The 24,538-nt window shown below is 39.5% G+C and overlaps 1 protein-coding gene across 1 annotated transcript in view; it reads right to left on the minus strand.

Moving 5' to 3' along the window:
* RIMBP2 (RIMS binding protein 2) overlaps positions 1 to 24,538 on the minus strand; it is a 576,724-nt gene that overhangs the window by 522,449 nt on the left and 29,737 nt on the right. Inside the window, exon 3 of the mRNA XM_056821917.1 lies at positions 16,809 to 16,952. Within this exon, the coding sequence (XP_056677895.1) occupies positions 16,809 to 16,952 (144 nt within the window). The remainder of the gene's footprint in view (positions 1 to 16,808; positions 16,953 to 24,538) is intronic.

The raw sequence follows: 24,538 nt of genomic DNA on the forward strand, positions 1-24,538 counted from the left end.
GCCCTTTCCAGCTCTATGTCTATCATCTTAAAACCACATGACTTTGGGCAAATAATTTAATCTCCCTGGGCCTCGATCTCTATATCTGTGAAATTAGAGGGTTTGACTAGCACATCTGCCTCTTCCAACTCTTGATCTGTAATCCAATGATCTCCTTTTCAGTTATATTATAATCTGTATTAACATTATTTGGGTTCATAGCCTATCTCCATGCCTTTGCACAGGTTGTCCCCAATGCCTGAAATACTCTTTCTCTTCACTGCCAATCTCTTAGAATCCCTAATTTCTATCAAATTATATGTCATCGCCTACATTGATCCTTTTTTTCACCATGCCCCACCAACAAGGAAGTTAATTAATGCCTTGAAAACACTTTGCACTTATTTTGTATATATGATAGTTTTGTTATGTATTTCAATGCTTTATTTACTTATATACTTTCTCCCTTAAGAAAATGTAAGCTTTTTAATGACAGCGACTATTTTATTTTGGTCTTCATATCTCCAGCACCTAGAACAGTGCCTGGCACAAAGTGGTGAATAATAAATGTTAGTTGATTGATTGATCTCCTTTGCTAGATTTTAAGGTCCTAAAAGGAAGAGACCATTTCCTCTTTCACCTTTGTATCCTCAACTGCAAAAACAAAGCAGAATGGACTTAGTAAATACTTGCTTGAATGAATCCAAATTCAGTAACCTTGCAGAGGATTCATGCCAGGTCAGAACTACAAAGAAAAAGGAAGGGAATCCTGACATGTCTCCCAATGCAGAAATAACAACAACAGAAATAACAAGAATAACTAACCCTTATGTGGCTCTTTAAGCTTTTAAATATTCTCTTTAATTTCTCATGTCAACTTTATGAGACAAGTGCTATTTTTATCATTCCTATTTTACAGACCAAGGAAGACCAAGGATGATTTTCTTAGCCTTAAGATTTCTCATACAGTTGCTTCCTCCTGCCTCAGGTCCATTCCAAGAGTACCGGTGCTCTGGGAGACAAATTCTAGACTCAGAAACCCACCCGGTGATTGGAGAAGATGTAATGGTCCAGGGAATAGCTGACGCTAATTCTTGCTATTATTCTGAGTACCTTAAATAGTCCTTGGCATCTTGTGGACTTTCAATTACTTAATGATTGAATAATAGCCCCTATAGAGTCCTTAGGAAGAAAGCCAGACAGATGAGGGGGTGGGCTACTAAGAGGGGCAATGGACCCTTTGCATAAGCTACTCCTTCAATACTCAAAGTGCTACCATTTCTGTTCAAACTATTAGATGGTATGGATGATGATGATGATAAGGAAAAAGAAAGTGATGATGGTAATGATGATTCACGTTTATATAATACTTTAAGGAGATAGTTTGTGAACATGTGGAAAAGGATATAGTGATCACTAAGAGCCAGCATAGGTTCATAGCCACTATGTGTCAGATGCTATACTACATGTGAAGACAAAAATGCAACAGTGTCTACAAGAGGGAAAATGTATACACAGTATGAGTAGGTACCACATATATACAAAATAAATACAAAGTGATTTTAAGGGGTGGACCAACTTCATCTCCTTTTCTAATCAGGATACTAGATTAATAGATTAGAGGGATGCTATATATACTAGAATCACTTCTATTTCACTGAAGCATAATCCATAATGTTTATCATGACTCCCTCATGGGCAAGATGCAGCCATAAAGACTGGATGATGGTGCTTTTGGATAGCTTGAAGAATGATTGAAAGGAGAATGATTAATGAATCAATGTAAACTTGGAGGCAGATCTTTTAGAGAACTGACCACTTTGATCTGTCCTTGAACCTCTTCTACTCAGTTTATTTATGGGATAAAAGCATAGATGGATGACTTTGCTTATCAGCTTTCCAGATGACACAAATCTGGGAGGGACAAGCTAGTTAACATAGCCAGAATCCAAAAGAAAAGATTCCAGCAGACTAAAATGATGGACCAAATCTAAGAAGATTAAATCTGATAGTAATAAATGTCAATTCTTAGATGAGTTTAAAATCAGGAAATCTTTAGGCATTTAAGTGCCTACTATGTACCAGACAGGCATTGTGCTAAATACTTTACAAATATCTCATGATCATTTAAATGGATAGGCAAAAGTTTAAACAAAAAAAGACTTGGGGATTTTTAATAAAACACAAACTCAGTAACACCTAACAATAATGGAGCCCAAATCTAAAATGATCTTGGGCTACATTAAATGCACCTGGAAAGTGATCACCCTGCTGTGCTATGCCCTTGTCAGATCACATTTGGAGTACTGTAATCAGTTCCAGAAGCCACATTTTAGAAGGAACATGGATAAGATGCAAGATAACCCAAGGAAGATGACAAGAATAATAAAAAGGATATTATTCATCTATTATTCCCTGTATTGTTGTTATTGTTGTTTGTCCTTCATTTTTGAAGAGGATCATTAATATTACAAGGTAATACTTTAATTCTAGTGTGAAATGGATTTAATTGAGGCAGAGTTGCACAATCGACACCACTCTCTCTTCCAGGATCACATGACTAATAAGTGTCTGAGGATATCTTCCAGAGCCATAGAAGTCCAGTGGAAGGAAAAAAAGTCAAGAGGAATAGTGATGGCTCAGGATGCAGAGGATGACCTTGACTTCTTTGACGTTTGACCAATCTCTGAGTACTTCACAGCTCCCAAATCAGTCACATCAGCCAACTTCATGACCATTAGAACAAATTGTTTTCCTTCACCCAGTCCACTGGGAGAAGTCTTCACATTCTTGAGGTAGACATCCGTCTAACTTGTTGGTGAGTTTAAGTCTAGTTGGTTACCCTCTACCTGGTTTAGCCCTCTTATTGTGATGGTTTACTGAGATGTGGCTGCTGTCCATGCTGCAGTTTCTTGGAGCCACAGTCGAGTGTTGGGTACCATTTTTGTTCAGGCTGACTTTCATCACCCTATTTGGGGTTTTCTTTTTTTTTTTAACCCTTACCTTCCATCTTGGAGTCAATACTGTGTATTGGCTCCAAGGCAGAAGAGTGGTAAGGGCTAGGCAATGGGGGTCAAGTGACTTGCCCAGGGTCACACAGTTGGGAAGTGTCTGAGGCCAGATTTGAACCTAGGACCTCTCGTCTCTAGGTCTGGCTCTCAATCTACTGAGCTACCCAGCTGCCCCCTTATTTGGGGTTTTCTTGGCAAAGATATTGAAATGGTTTGCTATTTCCTTCTCCAATTTGTTTTACAGCTGAGGAAACTGAGGGAGAATTAAGTGGCTTGTCCAGGCTCACACAATAAGAAATAAGTGTCTTAAGTCATATTTGAACTCAGGAAGACAAGTCATTCCTGACTCTGGGTCCATAACTCAGTGCATTATGGTGCCACCTTTTGCTGACATCAGGCAACTTACTTAAAATCTCCGGGCTTCAGCTTCCTCCACTGAAAAATGAGGAATTTGAGCTAGTTGGCCTCTAATAGCCTTTTTGATCCTAGTTTGATGATCCTAGGAACTCTTTTCACTCTCCTTGTCCATACCCCCAAGAAGGGCCCTGTTACACACTCCTAAATGGAAACACCCAATGTTACAGTCTTACTTTGGTGCCTCTCAGCTGGTTATGCATGATGCTCACAAGGACTGTCTCAGGTTCAATCACTGTATATTCTGGTTAGCTTTGTTTTCTCCCTGTGGCTGATTGACCTGTTGAACCTAAGAACCAGCTGGTGACAGAATCTGGATAACTCTTACATTTACTTTGTCTTTCAGGGATAATCAGCCTGGAGAAGAAAAACTGGATGATAGAAAAGATCACCAGTTTTAGATAGGGGCACCTAAGTAGCACAATGTAATCAGGATAGTCTGAGTTCAAATCCGTCTTCAGACACTTACTAGTCATGTGGTACTGGGCAAGTCACTAAACCCTATTTGTCTCAGTTGTCTCATCTGTAAAATGAGCTGGAGAAAGAAATGGCAAACCAGCTGTGTGACCCTGAGCAAGTCACTTAACTCTGCTTGCCTCAGTTGCCTCATCTGTCAAATAAACTGGAGATAGAAATGGCAAACTAGCTGTGTGACCCCAGGCAAGTCCCCTCAGCCTATTTGCCTCAGTTTCCTCATCTATAAAATGAGCTGGAGAAAGAAATGACAAACTATTCCAGTATCTCTGCCAATAAAACCCCAAAAGGGATCACAAAGAGTTGTGCACAATTAAATTTAATAAACAATAACATTTTAGATATATGAAGGTTCATCATGGGGCCAAGACATCTGATTATTATGCCACTTGGCCTCAGCTGACACATTTAAGAATGAAAAATACAAGCAAGCAGAATTCTGCTTAAAAGAAGGCAACAGGGGGCAGCTGGCTAGCTCAGTGGATTGAGAGCCAGGCCCAGAAATGGGAGGTCCTAGGTTCAAATCTGGCTTCAGTCACTTCCCAGCTGTGTGACCCTGGGCAAGTCACTTGACCCCCATTGCCTAGCCCTTATCACTCTTCTGCCTTGGAGCCAATACACAGCATTGACTCCAAGATGGAAGGTAAGGGTTTATTAAAAAAAAAAGGCAACATGGAGATGTAGTCAGATGTTGTCTATGGAGAGCCAGTCTTGGAGTTATGGAGCCCTGGGTTCAGGTCCTGCCTTTGACACATCCTGGCCAAGTAACCTTGGGTAGATCACTTACCTGCTCCAGGCAATTCTTTCAGACTTTGAAGAACAAGTGTCAACCTCAATGGACAAAAAAAAAGGAATGTCCCTATAGAAATGAAATCATAGGTCTTACATAAAAATTAATAAAGAAGATATGACTAGGGGAGCAGCTAGGTGGTTCAGGGGATAGAGAACTAGACCTGGAGACAGGGGGTTGTAATCATTAAAATGGGTTTGACAAATATAAGAATTTTAAAAATTGTTGTGGTCGCCATTTATAATAATTAAATATTAAGTCATGAGACTGTTAGTAGCTTTAGTAACTTTATTACAGCAAAATAGTGATAGTAAGAGAGGGAAATGTAGGAAAGAGGTAGAAAATATTGCCTGGCTAAAAATACCCTAAGTCCAGGTCCAAGTATGCAAATCTGAATGTGAATCTCACTAGCCCATGATAGTGTCTCCAGCCAGGTGTTTCGACAGCCAAAAACCGACACCAAAGAGGCTGAGCTGCAAAGAGCAGTCTCTCATGCCAAGGAGGCAAGAGTCTCACCCAAGTAAGCATCCCTCATCAACCTGAGTCTCCAACATAGAAAGCTGAATCTTCACCAGAATCCAAAGTCCAAATCAGGAAGCCAAAATCTGAAGCTACAAAAGACTCTGAGCCATCCTAGAGTTCAATTCGCCAAGGAGTCAAAAGACCACAAAGAATCTCACCAGAACTCATGCTCACAAAGCAAAGGACCCCCCAAAAAACAACCCTCAGGGGTCTCCCACTTATACATAGTTTTCTCCGCCCATCAGCTCTCCTTGTCACTTCTCAGAAATCAATCACAGTCTCTCAATTTGCCTAATACTGTGGGATGATTAACTTAAAATAGACAGAGTTTAAATTCTCTTTCACAGGGTTCTGTGGTTCTGGGTTCAAATTTGACCTCAGACACGTCCTAGCTATGTGACCCTGGGCAAATTACTTAACCCTAATTACCTAGCCCTTGCTGCTCTTCTGCAGTGAAACCAGTAGTATCATTTTAAAGGTAGAAGGTAAGAGTCTCAGGGGTTTTTTAAGACATGGTAGTCTATAGGAAAGCATACTGAATATACTTCAGAAGCCTTATGTGCTCTCTGAGACTCAGTCTTTTCATCTCCTAAATGAGGGGCTTCAACTGGATTGGAGGTTCTTTTCTTTTGTCATGGATACTTTGGGTGATCAGATGAAGCCAAAGACACCTTGTCAGAATGTTTCCAAATGCATAAAACACAGAGAATTATAAAGGAAGTCAATTATACTGAAATAGTTATTAAAAAAAACTTTAATCAAGTTCATCACCCCAGTGGAGCCTCTGCCTGGAACATAGGAATAGATGTAAGGCCTGGACCTGTGACTTTAATGCTTTAGGAACCTCATCCATGAGGGAATCCCTTCTCTGTTACTTATATATAATCTCAGAGCTGGAATTCTTCACCTTTTGAGGGTCATGAACCCTTTGGTGGTCTGGTGGAGTCTATGAACCACTAGGATGATGTACTTAAATGAAAAAACAAGCACAAATGCATACAACTACAAAGAAAGCAAAAATTTAATGAATAAAGATGAGATTTTTACCATCCAAATTCACAGCTCCCCTGAAATGAACCTCACTTTCCTGGGGCACTGAATGTTCAAATGACTTGGCTGGGGTAATACAAGTTTTGTTGTTTGTTCAGTTATGTCCAACTCTTCTTGACCTCATTTGGGCTTGTCTTGGAAAAAACTATGGAGTGATTTGCTATTTACTCCTTCAGCCCATTTTATAGATGAAGAAACTGAGGCTAACACAGTTAAGTGACTTGCCCAGAGTCACACAACTACTAAATGTTGAAAGACAGATTTGAATTCAGGAGGATGAGTCTGAGAACCTTGCATTTCAACCTTCTGTAGCCCAGAGAGGATGAGAACCTTCCTCAAGAGATTATGCTACACTCTCTGCTTCCATCTTTCTTCTTCCTCATCACTCGGAGGATATTAGATCAGTGCAGCCCTCTTTGGCAAAGCCTTTCTGCTTATCTCCCCATCAGCTACCCCACCATTTCTTCAGACATTTCCACCACTGAGCTTTGTTTTGTACCCACCTGCATTAGATTCTCTGATTGTTAAAGGCTGCCTCCTCAAGACTTTCTACGCTTTGTAAAGCCCCAGGTATACTTACAGCACCCTTGATAACTATAATTTGTTATTACCTAACACTGCACATGGCATTTCTCCCACCAAAGACTGCTCAAGCCAGAGAGTGGTTGGACCAGTTTCAGAAACATGGCGCCCTTCACAGTCACAGGTCACTAGAGATGTAGACTGGATGGGAAAGGGGTGGAGAAGAGGTGGCAATCGGGGTGGGAAGCACACAGTGCTCCCTATTCCTAAATCTTGAAGACAAATCAAAACACAGCCTACTAACACCGTGTATCTTTTTAGGCAATGGTCCAGTGGAAAGGACCCTAAACTGAGAATTCTGAGAAATGGGCTCAATTTCTAACTCTACCACTGGTTTGTCTTATGATCATTCCTCTCTCTGGATCTCCATTGCTTCATTTGTAAAATAATTGAATTAAGTGAATGGTCTCTTGAGTACATTAGAGTTTCGACATTCTAGGACAATAGGGGCCACAAATCCATCCATAAAGAGCCCTATGGGCTGCCTATTGACAGTTTTAAAATGTAATGGAGTCTACATCTTATTGTATTTTTATTTTGTTAAATATTTCTGAATTACATTTTAATCTGGTTCAGGCTGCCTCAGGAGTGGCTGAAGGTTTGATGCCTCTGACATAGCAGATGATACAATCAGGAAGACCCAGGTTCACATCCTGCCTCAGATTATTTACTGTGTGACCGTGGACTTCAGTTTCCTCATTTATAAAATAAAGATAGTCATTCCCTACCTCCTAGGAGCTCTGCAAGTCAGTCAACAAGCATTTATTAAGAGTTTATTATTTATGACACTCAATAAAAAAACTCATGGTATGCTTTAAAAAAAAAGAGTTTATTATTTATGGAAATAGGTCTTGATCGATGACATATGTAAAACCCACTGGAGTTGCTCGTTGGCTATGGGAGGGGGAGTGGAATGAGGGGAGGAAAAGAACATGATTCATGTAACCATGAGAAAATGTTCTAAATGAATTAAATAAATAAACTTAAAAAAAGAAGTGGAAAAAAAGAGTTTATTGTTGGGGGTGGGGTAGTTGGGTGGCTCAGTAGATTGAGAGCAAAGTCTAGAGATGGGAGGTTCTGGGTTCAAATTTGACCTCAGACACTTCCAAGTTGTGTGACCCTGGGCAAGTCACTCAACCCCCATGACCTAGCCCTTACCACTCTTCTGCCTTAGAACCAATAAACAGTTTTGATTCTAAGATGGAAGATAAATATTTTAGGAGGAGGGAAAGACTTTATTATGGGGCAGTTAGGCGATATAGTACATAGAGCCCCAGGCCTGGAGATGAGAGATCCTGGGTTCAAATCTGACCTCAGATATGTTATCCCTCCCCATTGCCTAGGCCTTTGTCACTCGTCTTAGAATCTTTACTTAATGTAGATTTATAATCTATTAACATTATATTATATACTTACATGTAATATATAATGCATATGATAATGTAATTAATATAGCTTCTAAGATGATAGGTAAGATTTTTTTAAAGGGTTTAATCATATGCCCAGCACTGTGATAAGTAAGCTCTGGGAGGAGCACAGAGAAATGCAGAAATAGAATTTGATCTTGTGTCATTAGAATTTCTCTACCCAGGGACAGTTTACTCATGTGGTCTTACTTTACTTAGAAAATTAAGCTTTTAACTTCTATTTCTTTTTTCTTCTACTTCAAGTGATTATTCATAAATCTTATAAAATATAATACTTGGAGTTATTGGACATTCATTTTGCTCTTACAATCTCAAGTTGTTGTAGTTCAGTCATTTTTCAGTCATGTCTGACTATGACCCCATTTGAGGTTTTCTTGGTAGAGATACTAGAGTGGTTTGTCATTTCCTTCTCCAGCTCATTTTACAGATGAGGAAACTGAGGCAAACAGGGTGAAGTGACTTGCCCAGGGTCACACAGCTAGTCAGTATCTGAGGCCAAATTTGAACACAGGAAGATGAGTCTTCTTGACTCCAGCTTGGTACTCTATCCACTACTTATTATCTAATGGGGAAGATAGCACGTAAAGAAATATATGGATATAAGATATATACAATGGAAATGAGAGGTGATCTCAGAGAGATGTTAGCTTTAGCTATTGGTAAAGGCCTCTTGAAGAAAGTGGGATTTGAGCTGAGTCTTACAAGAAGTTATGGAAGCCTGGGCATCCAGGTGACCCAATGGATAGAGCACCAGACTTGGAGCCAGGAGGACCTGAGTTTAAATTTGGCCTCAGACATTTCCTAGCTGTGTGAACCTGGGTAAATCACTTAATCCCAATTGTCTAGCCATTGCCCTTTTGTGACAGAAAATAAGGGTTTTAAAAAAAAGAAGTTATTAAAACCCAGGAGAATAAGTAACTCCCCTCAAGTCACTTAGGAGATGAGGCAAAGACTGAATTTGAATCCAGACCCTCTAATTCCAAAACCAATGCTTTCCCCACTGCATATAGACTCAGAATTGTAAAGAACTTTAGTCATCGTGTCCAACAAGTTCATTTTACACAAGAAGAAATTAAGCCATGGTACCCAAGGTTCTACATCTAATAAAATGGCCTAGCTATGACTTGAACTCAGGTCTTTTGGCTCTAAATCCAGCCCCTCACGCTTTATCTCACTTTGATAACACTCCTCCTATATACCCTACAGGGTCAGTATGAGGATAAAAACTTTTTAAGAGCCTATAGCACTATGCAAATGTGAGATTTTGTTATAGCACCCATTCTGGAAATGTGGCGCCATATTCATAGGGCCATAAGATTATTCACACCCTTTGACTCAGCAAGAACACTACCAAGTCTCTATCCCAAAGAGATCAAAGATAGGGTGAGAGGATCTACTTGTACAAAAATGTTGATAGCAGCTCTGTCGTGGCAAAGAACTGGAAACTGAAGGGTCGTCCATCAACTGAGAAATGGATGAACAAGACATGGTACACAGTTGTCATGGAATGTTGTTGTGCCATAAGAAACAACAAACTAGATGATCATCACAACATTGCATGTCGGTGCCATGCTTTAGACTCTTCAGAGTGTTTTTTCATGACAATCCCGACAGAGATAACAGTATTGAGACATCGTAGCATTCATATTTATTGCATTGATTAACCTTGGTCCCAAGAGAAAATAAAAGGAAATGTGCCTCCCCTTCCTCTTGGTAGAGAGGCAGAGGTGCTATGCGTGATGACCTTTCTACATTTCCATTCTTCTTACTCCTTACAACCCACCAACAGTGTGCAATTTAGTGGTCCTGGTTTTCTTGTTTCTCAAACGAGATACTCCATCCCTCCGTTCTGGGCATTTTCATTGGCTCTTCTCTATTATCTCTGACTTCTGGCTTCCTTGACTCCCTTAAAGTACCAACTAAAATACCACCATCTACGAGAAGATTTTCCTGATCTCCTTAATTTAGTAACTTCTCTCTGTTGATCATCTCAAATTTATTCTGTCTATAGTTTGTTTTTATGTAGTTGCTTGCTTGTTGCTCTCCCTTTAGACTGGAAGCCCCTGGAGGGCAGGAACGACTTTTACCATTTTTTAATATCCTCAGTCACAAAGTCACCTCCCACAAAGCAGGTGCTTAATAAATATTATTATTATGGAATCATCTGCCACAAGGGTATTCTGAGTCTGCATCCCTCGTTTGCCAATTGCTAAAAAGAGATCTAGAAACCATCAAATTACTGATCCACTATGTGGATGACTTACTTCTTGCTTCTCCATCAGCAAAAGTTTGTCTGCAAGATTCAAAGATCCTTATCAGGGGCAGTTGGGTAACTCAGTGGATTGAGAGCCAAGCCTAGAGATGGGAGGTTCTAAGGTTCAAATCTGGCCTCAGACACTTCCAAGCTGTGTGACCCTGGACAAGTCACTTGACCCCCACTGCCTAGCCCTTACCACTCTTCTGCCTTGGAGCCAATACACAGTATTGATTCCAAGATGGAAGGTAAGGGTTTAAGAAAAAAAATCAAAGATCCTTCTCTAAGAACTGTACAAAAGAGGCCACAGTTCAGTGGGTTGAGAGCTAGGCCTAGAGATGGGAGGTCCTGGGTTCAAATGGGACCTCAGACACTTTCTAGCTGTGTGACCCTGGGCAAGTCACTTGACCCCCATTGCCTAGCCCTTTCTACTCTTCTGCCTTGGAGCCAATACACAATATTGATTCCAAGATGGAAGGTGAGGGTTTAAAAAAAAAATCAAAGATCCTTCTCCAAGAACTGTACAAAAGAGGCCATAAGGTATCTAAAAGCAAGCTACAGTAGGTCATGCCAAGGAGGGAATATCTAGGGTTCATCTTGGAAAATGGTACAAGGAAAATTTCCAAGAAGAGAATAGCTGACATCCAGAACTTGAGTGTGCCAAATTCAAAGAAACAGCTAAGATTTTTTTTATCATCCTTACAATGTTTATTGATTGACTGATACATTCACTTCCTAACTGTGTGACCCTAGGCAAGTCCTTCAGCCTCAGTTTCCTTATCCACAAAATAGAGACAAAAATAGTGCCCACCTATCAATGTTGTGTGGATCAACAAAGCAGTTTACAAATGTGTCCTCAAGAGGCATGAAGACCTCTGCTCCCATCTTGACTCTGACACATACTCTCAGGGACTGGATAAGTCATTTCATCTCTCCTTACCCCAACTCTCTAAGTCTCTTAAGTTATGGAGAAAGTGTCTGTCCACATTGATGTGAGCAATTCCTCAGCAGGAACTCTCTTTGACAATGACGTCACAGGTATAAGTCTCCATCCTTATCCCTATCGTTATCATTATCCTCTTATGCTAGAGACACTTGGTTGGGTTTTGCTTAATTTTTTCTTTGACTTGGAGGTATTCAGCATGTATCTATGGAATAGTGGAGCATCATATAAAGATTATTCAAAGTTCATTGACTTAAAGCTAGAAGAGAATTTGGAGGATATCTATCCCTAACACCTTAATTTTTTTTAACTCTTACCTTCCATCTTGAAATCAATACTGTGTATTGGTTCCAAGGCAGAAGAGTGGTCAGGGCTAGGCAATGGGGGTCAAGTGACTTGCCCAGGGTCACACAGCTAGGAAGTGTCTGAGGTCAGATTTGAACCTAGGACCTCCCATCTCTAGGCCTGGCTCTCCATCCACTGAGCCACCCAGCTGCCCCCTAACACCTTAATTTTTTAAAGAGTAATGAATTGAAGATCAAGAGAAATTAAGTGATTTGCCCCAGGTCACACAGGGCTTTAAATGCAAATCCTCTTGCTTCCAAACATGTATCCTGAGCACAATAATTGGCACAGATCTCTAATAAAGGCCGACCAACTATACGTTTTACTTCACAACACAAGAAAAATTATTATTGGGAGGGTAATCAGTCAGCTCCCCTCGGCTATGGGCTAGGGCTTGGGTAAAACCTCACACAAAGAAAGGCAAAAAGACAGTCCTTGCTCTCAGGGAGCTCACAGGGGAGTCATAAAGGATGATCGAGGGTGAAATAACCCAAATGCAGCAAAATGCATGCAAAGAAAAAGCAAAACGAAATAATGAAGTCGGTAATGCTTATTAATTTTTAACAGACCATTAGCTACTTGACAGGAGGGTCTGGGGTTGGAGGGGACTCTGAAAACTAAAAGGCAATCAGAAGCCAAGAGAAACACCTCGCAACTGATCCTCAACAGGCCATGGAACATCGAGGTGCGAGCGGCTCAAATGCAATTTATTTGTTACTTTTTTAATGAGGGATGGACCAAAGGACAACAAAGGGAGGTTCCTCCAAATGCATCAAGATTTCTCCACTCACGTAACTAGGAGACACTGACCTCTAGTGGTGTGTCTGGGACTATGCAGCCTCCCTGCCCATCACTCCCCCTAGAAAAAGCTAGCTATGAAATCTTAGCTATACTTTTATCTCAAACTCAACAAGTCCAATAGCAGAACTCGTTTTCTGCTCCCCAAAACTTTCTTCTCTTCCAGAATTCCCTATTGCAATTGAGGGAGTCATTGTCCTTCCAAGATGGCTGAAGGAACAAGGGAGAGAAGATAAGTAAAGTTCTATGTAAACCTTATTATTATATCATATTATATTATATCATATTATATCATATCATATTATATTATATTATATTATATTATATTATATTATATTATATTATATTATATTATGTTATGTTATGTTATGTTATGTTATGTTATGTTATGTTATGTTATGTTATGTTATGTTATGTTATGTTATGTTATGTTATGTTATGTTATGTTATGTTATATTATATTATATTACATTATATTATATTACATTATATTATATTACATTATATTATATTAATTGTATTATATTATATTAATTATATTATATTATATTAATTGTATTATATTAATTATATTAATTATATTAATTGTATTATATTAATTATATTAATTATATTATATTAATTATATTATATTATATTATATTATATTATATTATATTATATTATATTATATTATATTATATTATATTATATTATATTATATTATATTATATTATATTATATTATATTTTATATACTTAAGCATTATTATTTGGTGGTGGTAGTAGTGGCAATGGAAGAGGTGGTAGCGGTAATGCTTATTCTATTCACCCAGGTATGCAATAGCATTGCCAACCTCAATGCCTTCCTCACACCACATAACCGATCATTGACCAAATTTTGTCATTTCTATCTCTACATCTCCCAGGTATGTCCCCTTCTCTCACACAGCTACTTCCCTCATTCAGGCCCTCAACTCCTCTTGCCTAGACCAGTGGTTCTCAAACTTTTTGGTCTCAGGACTCCTTTACACTTTTAAGAAGTATTGAAGACCAGGCCTACAGGATGGGAGGTTCTAGGTTCAAATCTGGCCTCAGACACTTCCCAGCTGTGTGACCCTGGACAAGTCACTTGACTCCCATTGCCTAGCCCTTACCACTCTTCTGCCTTAGAGACAATACACAGCACTGACTCCAAGATGGAAGGTAAGGGTTTAAAAAAAAAAGAATTATTGAAGAGCTCTGAAGAGCTTTTGTTTGGGCAAATTATATTGACTGTATTGGGAAGTAAAATGTTTTAGTATTTTTTGGAAATAGTTCTTACCTCATGGACACCCAAAAGGGTTTGGGGGGATCCCTAAGGTCTCCAAACAACTCTTTGAAAATCCTTTGCTTGCCAAAGGTGGGGGATAAGAAGGTGGTGCAGTGGATAGAGTCTGGAGGTAAAGAAACATGATTTGAAATCCAGCTTTAGACAATTATTAGCTTTGTGACCCTGGAGAAATCACTTAACCCAGTTTGCCTCAGTTTCTTTATCTATAAAATTATCTGGGGAAGGAAATGGCAAGCCATTCCAATATCTTTGCCCAGAAATCCCTAAAATAGGATCATGAAAAGGCAGACAAGACTGAAATGACTAAAGAACAACAAAAACCACAGGTTGGCAAAGTACCAGTCCATGGCCTGTTTTTGTATGTCCGGAGAACTCAAATATAAAAACATTCAGTGGGCTAGTTTGGTCTGAGGGCCATAATTTGATAACTCCTGATGTAGACAATTGAAAAAGAGCTTCCTTACCTTATCTCTTCTCCATTCCAAACCTTCTTCCACTCAGGCACTAAAGTGGCTGATACCCAAGACTAGCCATATCACCCCTCATATTTAAATTCCAGTGGCTGCCCATTACCTGGAGGATTAAATATCTTTCCCACAATATATCATTTCAACCTCTTCATGTCCCTTCCTTTCTTTCTAGTTTTCATACATGTTTCCCTCCTTCATGTTCACATACAAGGTACCATCTTATATTTGTGGACTCTTCCCTATGTTTAGAAGGCTTCCCATCCTCAATTTGGCCTTCTAGAACCCCTGAGTTCTTTCAAATATCACCTTCTACAGGAAACCTTTCTTAATCTCCTCCTTTCCCCAACTGGTCCTCTCTAGGCTACCTTTTATCTTCTCTGCATCTACATAATTATTAAGACACATGTCTCCTTTAAAAGGACCCTCCTTGAGGCAAGGAAATATTTTTGCTTTGTCTTTTGATCACAGAAGCTAAGAATTTAATAACAATAAATACTTAGTGATCATTGATTGATTCTAGCAGAATAGGACTCTGTCTCTCAAAGACATCAATTAAGTCAACAGAGGGTGGATTGTCATTGACGTTAGGGACCAAATATGAATATAACTCTCCCAGAGGCCAAGACATTTAAGTATTGGTTCCAACAGACCTTGACTTTGACCTCCAAAGTCCCATTTACTCTTACTCTGAAGCAAATGCAATTTCCCAACCATGAAACAGTTCATTTTTGTCATGAATGAACAGGCAGGAGAATTGAATGAGTCTAAAATGGTCCATGAATATTTAAGAGATGAGCTGCCACTAAACAGTTAGATACTAAGTAAATGGTAGGAAGTCTTCATTGCCTTCTTGTCTCCCCCCAGACCCTAGCAAACACAGGGATTGCCAGACAATTAAACCCTTATTGATCCTTTAAGTGAGTTTTTACAGCTTATACAAACTACAGTGGTTGAAGTCCCTAGAGAATGAAAAGCTCCCCTATTCATCCCGAGGATGACTAAAGGTAGCTGCTACTGACCTATCTTCTTGCTCAGAGACCTAGGCAATGATCCAGAGAATGGATCATCCAGGAAACAAGTGTTTGGGGGTGGGGGCAGGGGATATCTATCTCAAAGGAACTACAGAAATCAGAGAATTGACCTTTCTCCCCCAGTCTGAGGATGATACACCAAATCCAAGGGCACTTGCTAGTGTAGAGTATTGTCCTTAAATATAGTAGATTTAATTATATCTATTAATTAGATTTATTGAATAGATTTAATAGATGTTTGTTGAACTAAATTGAGTAGTAATGATACCCTGCCCCTTGTGCATATACACAAAGTTCTCCATGGTCCTGATTTGGGCTGATATAAAACCAGCCTAAATGACTGAAGAGATTTTGTTGCTTAAAGCCCCTATTCCCTAGGCTCCATCCATACTGCCTTTCTTCAACAACACAGATTCAACAAGAATTTACTAAGTGTCTACTATGTGGCTGGCCCTTGCCTCAGTGCTTAGGGTTCTCTTTTTAAACCCCATCTGAGATTCCATTGGTATAAAGCATGCCCAGAGAGGAAATTCCTTTTGCCAAGGCAGATTGGTATGGCACTTGCTACTGTTTTAAGTCTTAGAGAGTTTCCTGGAGCACTGAGAGGTTGGATATAGAGATCCATGAAATCATAGTGGTTCATGAGAATATGTAAAGAAAAGAGAACATAGATGCCTGGAATCTCATCTACCAGGGAGGTTGAGACTGGTGGATCTCCTGAGATAAGGAGTTTTGAGCAGCAGTGGCTAAGCTGATAAGATGGCCCCAATAAGTCTGGAACCAATATGGCTCACCCCTGAGAATGTCTATACTGCCAGGATGAGATGGGAAGTAAAAATAAGGGGAAGAAAGATGAGGGGAGGAGAGGAGAAGGAAGGCAAGGAAAGGCAAGGGCCCAGGGAGTAGTTGATATACAAGATAAATAGGGAAAATGGAAGAAAGTGAATTGGTGAATTCAAGTCATAAAATAACCATTGCAATGTAATTATGATAATAACTATCAATTAACAATTAGAGCTGTCCAAAAGTGAAATGAACTTCTCTGGAAGATGGGAGATTTCCATTCATTAGAGGTTCTTCAAGGAAAGACTAGGTAACCCCTTATTATTGCATTATAGTAAAAATTCCTTTTCAAGTAAAGGTGAGACTAGATACCCACCACTTAAGTTCCTTATAAATCTGAAATTCCATCATTCTGTGATTCTGACATTCCCTAATCACCACCACCACCCACCCCAGGGAGACTGTAAATCCCTTGAGGTCCAGGGACCATTTTTTAAAATCTTTGTATACCTAGCACCAAGGACAGTGTCTAATAGCACATAGGAAGTGTATAATAAAAGCTTGTTGGATTCAATCATTTAATAAATGCCTTGGGACACATATGATTTTGCTATTTTTCCATACCTTGCTCTTCCCAGAGGACCCAGGAACCATGCTGATTGGGAGAATGGCCTGGCTTCTGCCTCTGCCTCTTCCTCCTCCTCTCTGAAGTGAATGTCCCCCCAAAATTTCTCTTGTCACCAGCTGATCACGGTTGGCTGCTTTTGCCTGTAAAATAGATTGTGGATAGTGAGTCTTCTAAACTTGAGGGCTCAGGATTTGAGTGCTATAGGGGATGTAAGGATGAATTCCAAACCATTCCTCAATTTGCTTATCCTTTTGTGTGGTCTATCATTGAGGGGCAACATAGGATAGTAAAAAGAGCTGGTCCAAAAGACCTGGGTTTGAATGCTTCTTCTTACACATACTAGTCTTACACATACAATTCCGCCCTCAAAGAGCTTATATTTAAGTTATTTTTATCATCCATCATCATACACTTATTAAGCACCTAAAACATGCCATCACAATGCTTAATAGTTGTTAATGGTTCTTATTAAAAGTTAATCATGAGGCAGCTAGATAGCACAGTGGATAGAAAGCCAGGCCTGGAGATAGTAGGACCTGGGTTCAAATCTGGTGTCAGATACTGCCTAGCTGTGTGACCTTGCACAAATAATTTAATCCCAGTTGCCTAGCCCTTGCTGATCCTCTGTCTCAGAATCATTACTAAGATAGGAAGGAAGGTTTAAAAAAGTCAACATTCACTTCAAGCAGACACAACTTCTCTGACTTCAAACAACTCCAAGGGGGTCTCTATATGACTCCAGAAAAATAATAAAGTGGGATAAAAACACAAGGGCTCGACAGAGTGTAGCCAAAACAAATAGTGCATCAACATTATTCTTCATACATAGAATCTCAGCTCTAACTTCTCTATGTCATAGATCCCTTTGTCTAATTGGTGAAGCCTATGTATTCCTCAGAATTGTGTTCTGATGACATTTATAATTGAAGGAAATGCTAAATTACAGCAGGTTAAGGGGGAGAAAATGTAATATCTTTCCCATCCAAGTTCATGGACCCCCTGAAATCCATCTAAATGTGTCTGTGGAGGGCACAGCTAGTGAGGAGAAAGCCAGTCCTAGAGATAGGAGGTCCTAGATTCAAATCTGGCCTCAGACATTTCCTAGCTGTGTGACCTCAGGCAAGTCCCTTAGCCCCTTATTGCTCTTCTGCCTCGGAACCAAGACATATTATTGAGTCTAAGATGGAAGGTAAGGGTTTAATTTTTTAATAAATAAATAAAATGGGTCTGTGGACCTCAAGCTGAACCTTGCTCTAGAGCTGAAGCTTGCTCTAGAGTTATTAAGGAACTAACTATAGAGCCCATCCAACCCTCTTATTTGACCAATGAGTAACTGAAGACCAGAGAAGTTGTAACTTGCCCAAGGTCATAGAGATGCTAAGTAACAGAGTCAGAAATTGAATCCAGGTTCTTTGATTCTACATGCAGTATTTTCCACTGCACATCTACCTCTTAAACATATTATTTGCATCTTTTCACTCTCCAAGAATATAACCTCTTTGCAGGTGAAGAATTTCATTTTTGCAATTGTGTCCATTTTGGAACAGAACCAAGAATATGATGAGGCATAATAAATGCTTAGGAATGAAAGAAATAGTGTTCTAGGCACTGTGATGTCATCAGTATATAACTGATGCATTCTGATAATTTCTCAGTAACTCAGAGTCTTAGAGAACTTCCTGGGAGCAATGAGAGATCAGGTGTCTAAGTCCAAGGTCACATATCTTCTAAGTGTCAGAGGAAGAACCTTAGCTTGGGATTTATTGACTCTGTTGTAGCGGTTGTTTTGTTGTCCTTCATACACAAAGAGAACCAATGATATCATGAGGCAATATCTTGACTTGTGTGTGAATTTGATTTAATCAAGGCACAATTGTACAAAGTCATCAAGACCAAACCAAGGGATGCAAAAATGAATTAAGACAATGGCCTTGCCTTTGAGAAGCTTATGTCCCTATTGCTGGCATGATATGACCTTAAATGTCATTATGTACAAGATATACAAAAAACAATCAAAGAATCTTGGTGTCAATGACCTTCAAAAGTCATATAGTCCTAAAAAATGGTCCCCTCTACAGTTTACCTCATAATGGTCAGATTTCCTAGGATTTGTGATTCTGTCTATCCATCCATCCATCAGTCAATCAATAAATATTTGCTAAGCACCAACTATGTGCCAGGGACCGTGCCAAGTGCTGGGAATACAAAAAGAGGCAAAAGGCAATCCTCTCTATCCCCAATAAGCTTACAATTTAATAGGGAAGACAGCATGCAAACAAATATATATAAAGCAAGTGATATACAGGATGAATAGAAAATAATTAACAGAGGGAAGGCACTGGAATTAATCTGGGATTTTCCCTCTTAGTAAATCTCCTTTCATATTTCCATAGATGTTTTCATAAATGGTTGTATTTGGGGATGCAAAGAGAAAGAATCCCTATATTGGTTCAATACAGGGATTCTTTCTCTTTGCATCCCCAAATACAACCATTTCTTGGTTCCTCTCTTGTCATGAGTGATTCCATTTTAGAACTAGTCTAAATTTCATTTAATTTATGTTTAAGTCTTTTCCCTTCCCTATTTTTTCTTTTCCTTTTTAAATTTTTATTTATTTCTTTTTTATGATGAGAAAGGAGAGTTGTTTTCTTCTTTTTAAAAGAATTTCAAACACTTACTTTCCATTTCTGAATCAATACTAAGTGTTGATTTCAAGGTAAAAGAGTGGTAAAAGCTAGGCATAGGGGGTAAGTGACTTGCCTAAGGTCACCCAGGTAGGAAGTGTCTGAGGCCATATTTGAACCCAGGACCTCCCATCTCTAGACCTGGCTCTCAATCCACTGAGCTACCCAGCTGCTTCCCCCAAGGGAACTATTTTCAAAGACAACACTGGCACACAGGGAACAGTAGTTATGGAGCAGAGAGTAGTGAAAAAATAATGTGGATAGATATTGATTTCCATTATAGGAAACTGGGTTAGATACTCAATTGACTGTGAGTATCTCAGTTCCCTATTGCGAAAGGAAGACAAAGTGAACCTTCCTTCACTGGGCCAGTGCACACAAGTCTTAGAGACTGAATTGTAGAAAAATAACTTTGTTTATTTAGAAATCAAGAGTCAAAATTAGACACTAAAAGATCACCCTGGTGCAAATATTAAGAATAAGGAAATGGATCTTGATCAATGGCATGTGTTAAGCCCAGTGGAATTTTATATCAGATATGGGAGGGGATGGAGGAAGGGAAGGGAAGGAACATGAGTCTTGTAACCATGGAAAATTATTCTAAATTATCTAATTAAATAATTAAAAAAAGAAATCGAGGGTAAACTATGAGTATTGAAACACAAGGATGCCCTGACTCTAAGTCCTAAAATTCCACCCTTCAATAGAAGTCCATCTCAGGGTGGATTCTTCTGGTCTATTTCCTCCCTGACTCTAGCTAATTTCCCCACTAAACCTCTTCTAAGCTACCTGACTACAATCCTCAGTTGTTGTTCAATGAGTTACCTCAAAAGATTGTCTCCAAATCTACTAAGAATGAACCCAAGATGGCTGAGTTTACTCAGAGCAGAATATGGCTCTAGGTAAACCCCAGAGCCCTCCAAGCAGGATCTCCAGACAAAACTTCTCTGGGACAGATCATCGATAAGATGTTCTCGTCAGTCAACAGGAACCTCCACAGACAGTTAACAGTTATCTTCGCCCTCAAAAGGCTGAAGTAGGAAACGTCAGAAGAGAGCAGCAGACTTCCTCTCCCAGCTCAGGACAGGAAGTGCCACTTGCTCACTCAAACAGCTTCCTTCACTTCCCTGTACATCCCAAGAACCCTTCCAGGATACTTGGAATGAGCTCATGCTCTGGAGACAGTATCCAACATTCCTAAACTAAACCTTATAAAAGTTTATCTTTTAGGGGGCAGCTGGGTAGCTCAGTGGATTGAGAACCAAGCCTAGAGATGGGAGTTCAAATCTGACCTCAGACACTTCCCAGCTGTGTGACCCTGGGCAAGTCACTTGACCCCCATTGCCTAGCCCTTACTGCTCTTCTGCCTTGGAGCCAATACACAGTATTGATTCTAAGATAGAAGGTGAGGGTTTAAAAAAATTGTTGGTGAGGGGAGAAACTGGGTGTTTTAGTGGATTGAGAGCCAGGCCTAAAGACAGGAAGTCCTGGATTCAAATCTAGCCTCAGACACTTCCTAGATGTGTGAACCTGGGCAAGTCTCTTAACCCCCATTGCCTAGCCCTTACACTCTTCTGCCTTGAAACCAATCACAGTATTGATTCCAAGATGGAAGGTGAGGATTTAAAAAAAAAAAAGTTTATCTTTTTCTAATCCTATCCTTATAGTAGACACCAAGTCGCTGTTGTTGTTTGGTCTTTTCTTGTGTCTGCCTCTTTGTGACCCCATTGAGGATTTTCTTGGCAACAATTCCAGAGTGGTTTGTCATTTTCTTCTCCAGATCATTTTATAGAAGAAGAAACTGAGGCAAACAGGGTTCAGTGACTTGCCCAGGCTCACACAGCTAGGAAGTATCTGAGGCCAGATTTGAACTTAGAAAGAGGAATCAAACAGAGAAAATCAAATTGATATTTGCTCCATTTTTGTAACTGATTTTACTCTGCATCATTATATCTTTGCCTCACACATAGGGGAAAGGAATAAATGTTTTTTATTGTCCCTACTATGTGCCAGACAATGTGCTAAGCATTGATCTCACCATCTGAGAGATAGATGCTATTATTATCCCCATTTTACAGGTGGAGAAACTGAGGCTAAGTCATTCGCCCAATGTTGTACAGCCAAGTGATTATCTGAAGCCAAATTTGAACTCGAGTCTTCTTGGCTTTAGGTCCAGTGCTTTATCCACTGGGCTACAAACAGCCCCTAAGGGAATGTTTGAAGAAAGGAACTTAATTTGCCCTTAGTTCGCTTTTGTAAGTGGAGTATGTTTAATTCCCTTCAATGGAGGCACCTCTGAGCAGGTTCGTCCTGGGCATGCCTAGATCTCTTGAATAGAGACACTCTCACCATGTGTGAGGGTTTAGTCTCCTTTGCTTGGCTGAGTAACTGAAACAGGTTGTATCTTTACAACTGACCAGATGCAAACAGTCATCTCTTTCACCCTCTTTCTTTCTTGTGAGCTCTGACTTCTGTTCTGTCCTTTATAAAAATACAGCAAAACCTAGAAAATGCTCATTTGTTGTTTTCTAAGTCTACAGAAATTTATTTCTATTTGGAGTTTGGTAAGGCGGCTCTTTTGGGACGGAGCTAACCTAATCTCCTTCCCTTCCTCAGAGTGAGATAGAACAAGTGGGAAAGAAAATTATGTCTCTCTGTACTGAAGAAGTGAATTTATATGTTTGTGATTATATTTTTGAGTAAATATTTCCCTAATCTGATTAGAGCTGCGAGGTGACTCCATGGATAGTGCACCAGGTCTGAAGTTGAAAGGACATGGGTTTGGATATAGACTCAGACACTTCCTAGTGACTCTGGGCAAGTCACTTAACCCTAATTGCCTAGTCCTCGCCCTCCTGTCTTGCAATTGTTATTAGGGCATAAAATAAAAGTTTTTTTTTAAATCTAATCTGATCATTAGTGGCTAAGTGGAACTGGGGTACAAGTTACCACCTACTATATAATTGGGGAAACACCAGCATTGGAGGCTAGAGCCGATGACACAGACCCTACCAGTGATGGCGAACCTTTTAGAGATGTGCCAGACAATGTGCTAAGCATTGATTTTCACAACAACCCTGAGAGGTAGATTCTATTATTATCCCATTTTACAGATACAGAAACTGAGGTTAAGTGATTTGCTCAATGTCGTGCCCAAACTGCATCCCTCATGTCTCATAGGAGTGGCCCACCTTACCCCAGCTAGGGGAGGGAGGAAGCACTCCTACTGGGCTTCTGGGCAGAGGGGCAGGTCATGGGGGAAATGTCCTCAGGTGTGGTAGATAAGGGGAGGAAAGCAGCCTCATCTAGCACACTCTGTCAGGCTTGCCACAGGTTCACCAACATGGCCCTAGACAATCTCCAACCCACTTTAAGGTTACTGGAGAATCCTGAAGAAGAGGTGAAATTTTAACATACTCAGCCATCAGACAATGGGGGACAGAGGTAGCTAGTGTTAAAGCAATTTTTAAAAACTGATCCAAATAGGTAAGGATAAGAGCCAATTCCATAATTGATCAATGGTCAAATATTATGAACAAGGCAGTTCTCCAGGGAAGAAATCCAAGCTACTGCTAGACATAAAAAAGGCTCTAAATCACTAATAATTAGAGAAAGCTAAATTAAAACAACTCTGAGGTTTCATCTCATAGTCATCAGACTGGCAAAGTTGAATAAAAAAAAGGAAAATGACAAATGATGGGCAGACTACAGGAAAAAGCAGCATCACTGTTCTTGGAATTGTTTTAAAAGGGAATTGGGAGCTACGTCCCCAAAGTTAATAAGCAGTGCATGCCCTTTAACCCAAGGATACCACAATTGTGCCTATGCCCTAAAGAAGTCAAAGAAAGAAGAAAAAGTCCAATATGTACTAAAATATTTATAGAAGCTCTTTTTGTGTGAGCAAAGACCTGGAAATTAAGAGAGATGCCTATCAATTAGAGAATGGCTGAACAAATTATGATATATAAATGAAATGGAATGCGGGCAACAAGGCAGGTCTAAAGATGGCAGATCCTGGGTTCAAATCTCGCCTCAGATACTTCCTAGCTGTGTGACCCTGGGCAAGTTGTTTATCCCCCAATGGCTAGCCCTTGCTACTTTTCTGACTTAGAACCAATACCCAGTATTGATTCTAAGAGAGAGAGTAAGGGTTTTAAAAAAATAAATAAATACTTAAAAATAAATGAAATGAAATACTATTATGTCATAAGAAATGAAGAAGGGAGTGGTATCAGATAAACATGAGAAGACAGCATGAACTGATGCAGAGTGAAATGATCAGAATCAGGAAAACAATTTATGTAACACCATTAAAGTGAACAATTTTGAAAGACTTAAGAACTCTGATCAGGTGAATGATTGACTGTGATTTCACAGGACTAGCGAGAAAGAATGCTGTCTTCCTCCTGACAGAGGGGTGATGAACTCGTGATGTAGATAGAGATGTCATTTTGACCATGACCAATAAAGGAATTTATTTTGCTTGAATATGCATATTTGTTTATAAGAATTGTGTTTTGTTTTTCCCAGGGAAGGAAGAAAAGAAGAGAAAAATATCTGTTAAATTATATTAAATTTTAAAGAAGAATAAAAGAATGTAAACAATTTTTCCCAAAAGAAATGTCTTTATGATATTGAAGAGGGAGTGAGGTATAATGGATGCATAGTGATCCTTGTTGCCAGGAAGATCTGTACTCAAATTCTGCCTCTGTAACATACTATCTTTGTGACCCTGAACAAGTCATTTCACCTCTTTACTCTCTAAGGCATTTTGTAAGGTTATAAAATTGCAGCAAGACAATAATCTGCATTGCTAAGGGAAACATCCTCATTTGGGCATTCCATATCCATAGAAATCATAAGGCCAGTCCCTAACATTGAAGCAAGCAATTAAAGGGATTAAAACTAGAAATAGGGAAGGACTTTCTCCCATTGACAGTTGATGAACAAAGATCTTTGAGATCTGTAAGGAGTTATCACAGTGAGGAGCAGTTGGGTGGCACAGTAGATAAAGTGCCAAGCCTAGAGTTGGGAGGACTTGA

Source organism: Monodelphis domestica, chromosome 3 (assembly GCF_027887165.1).
Source record: "Monodelphis domestica isolate mMonDom1 chromosome 3, mMonDom1.pri, whole genome shotgun sequence".
In the NCBI taxonomy this organism is placed as follows: Eukaryota; Metazoa; Chordata; class Mammalia; order Didelphimorphia; family Didelphidae; genus Monodelphis; species Monodelphis domestica.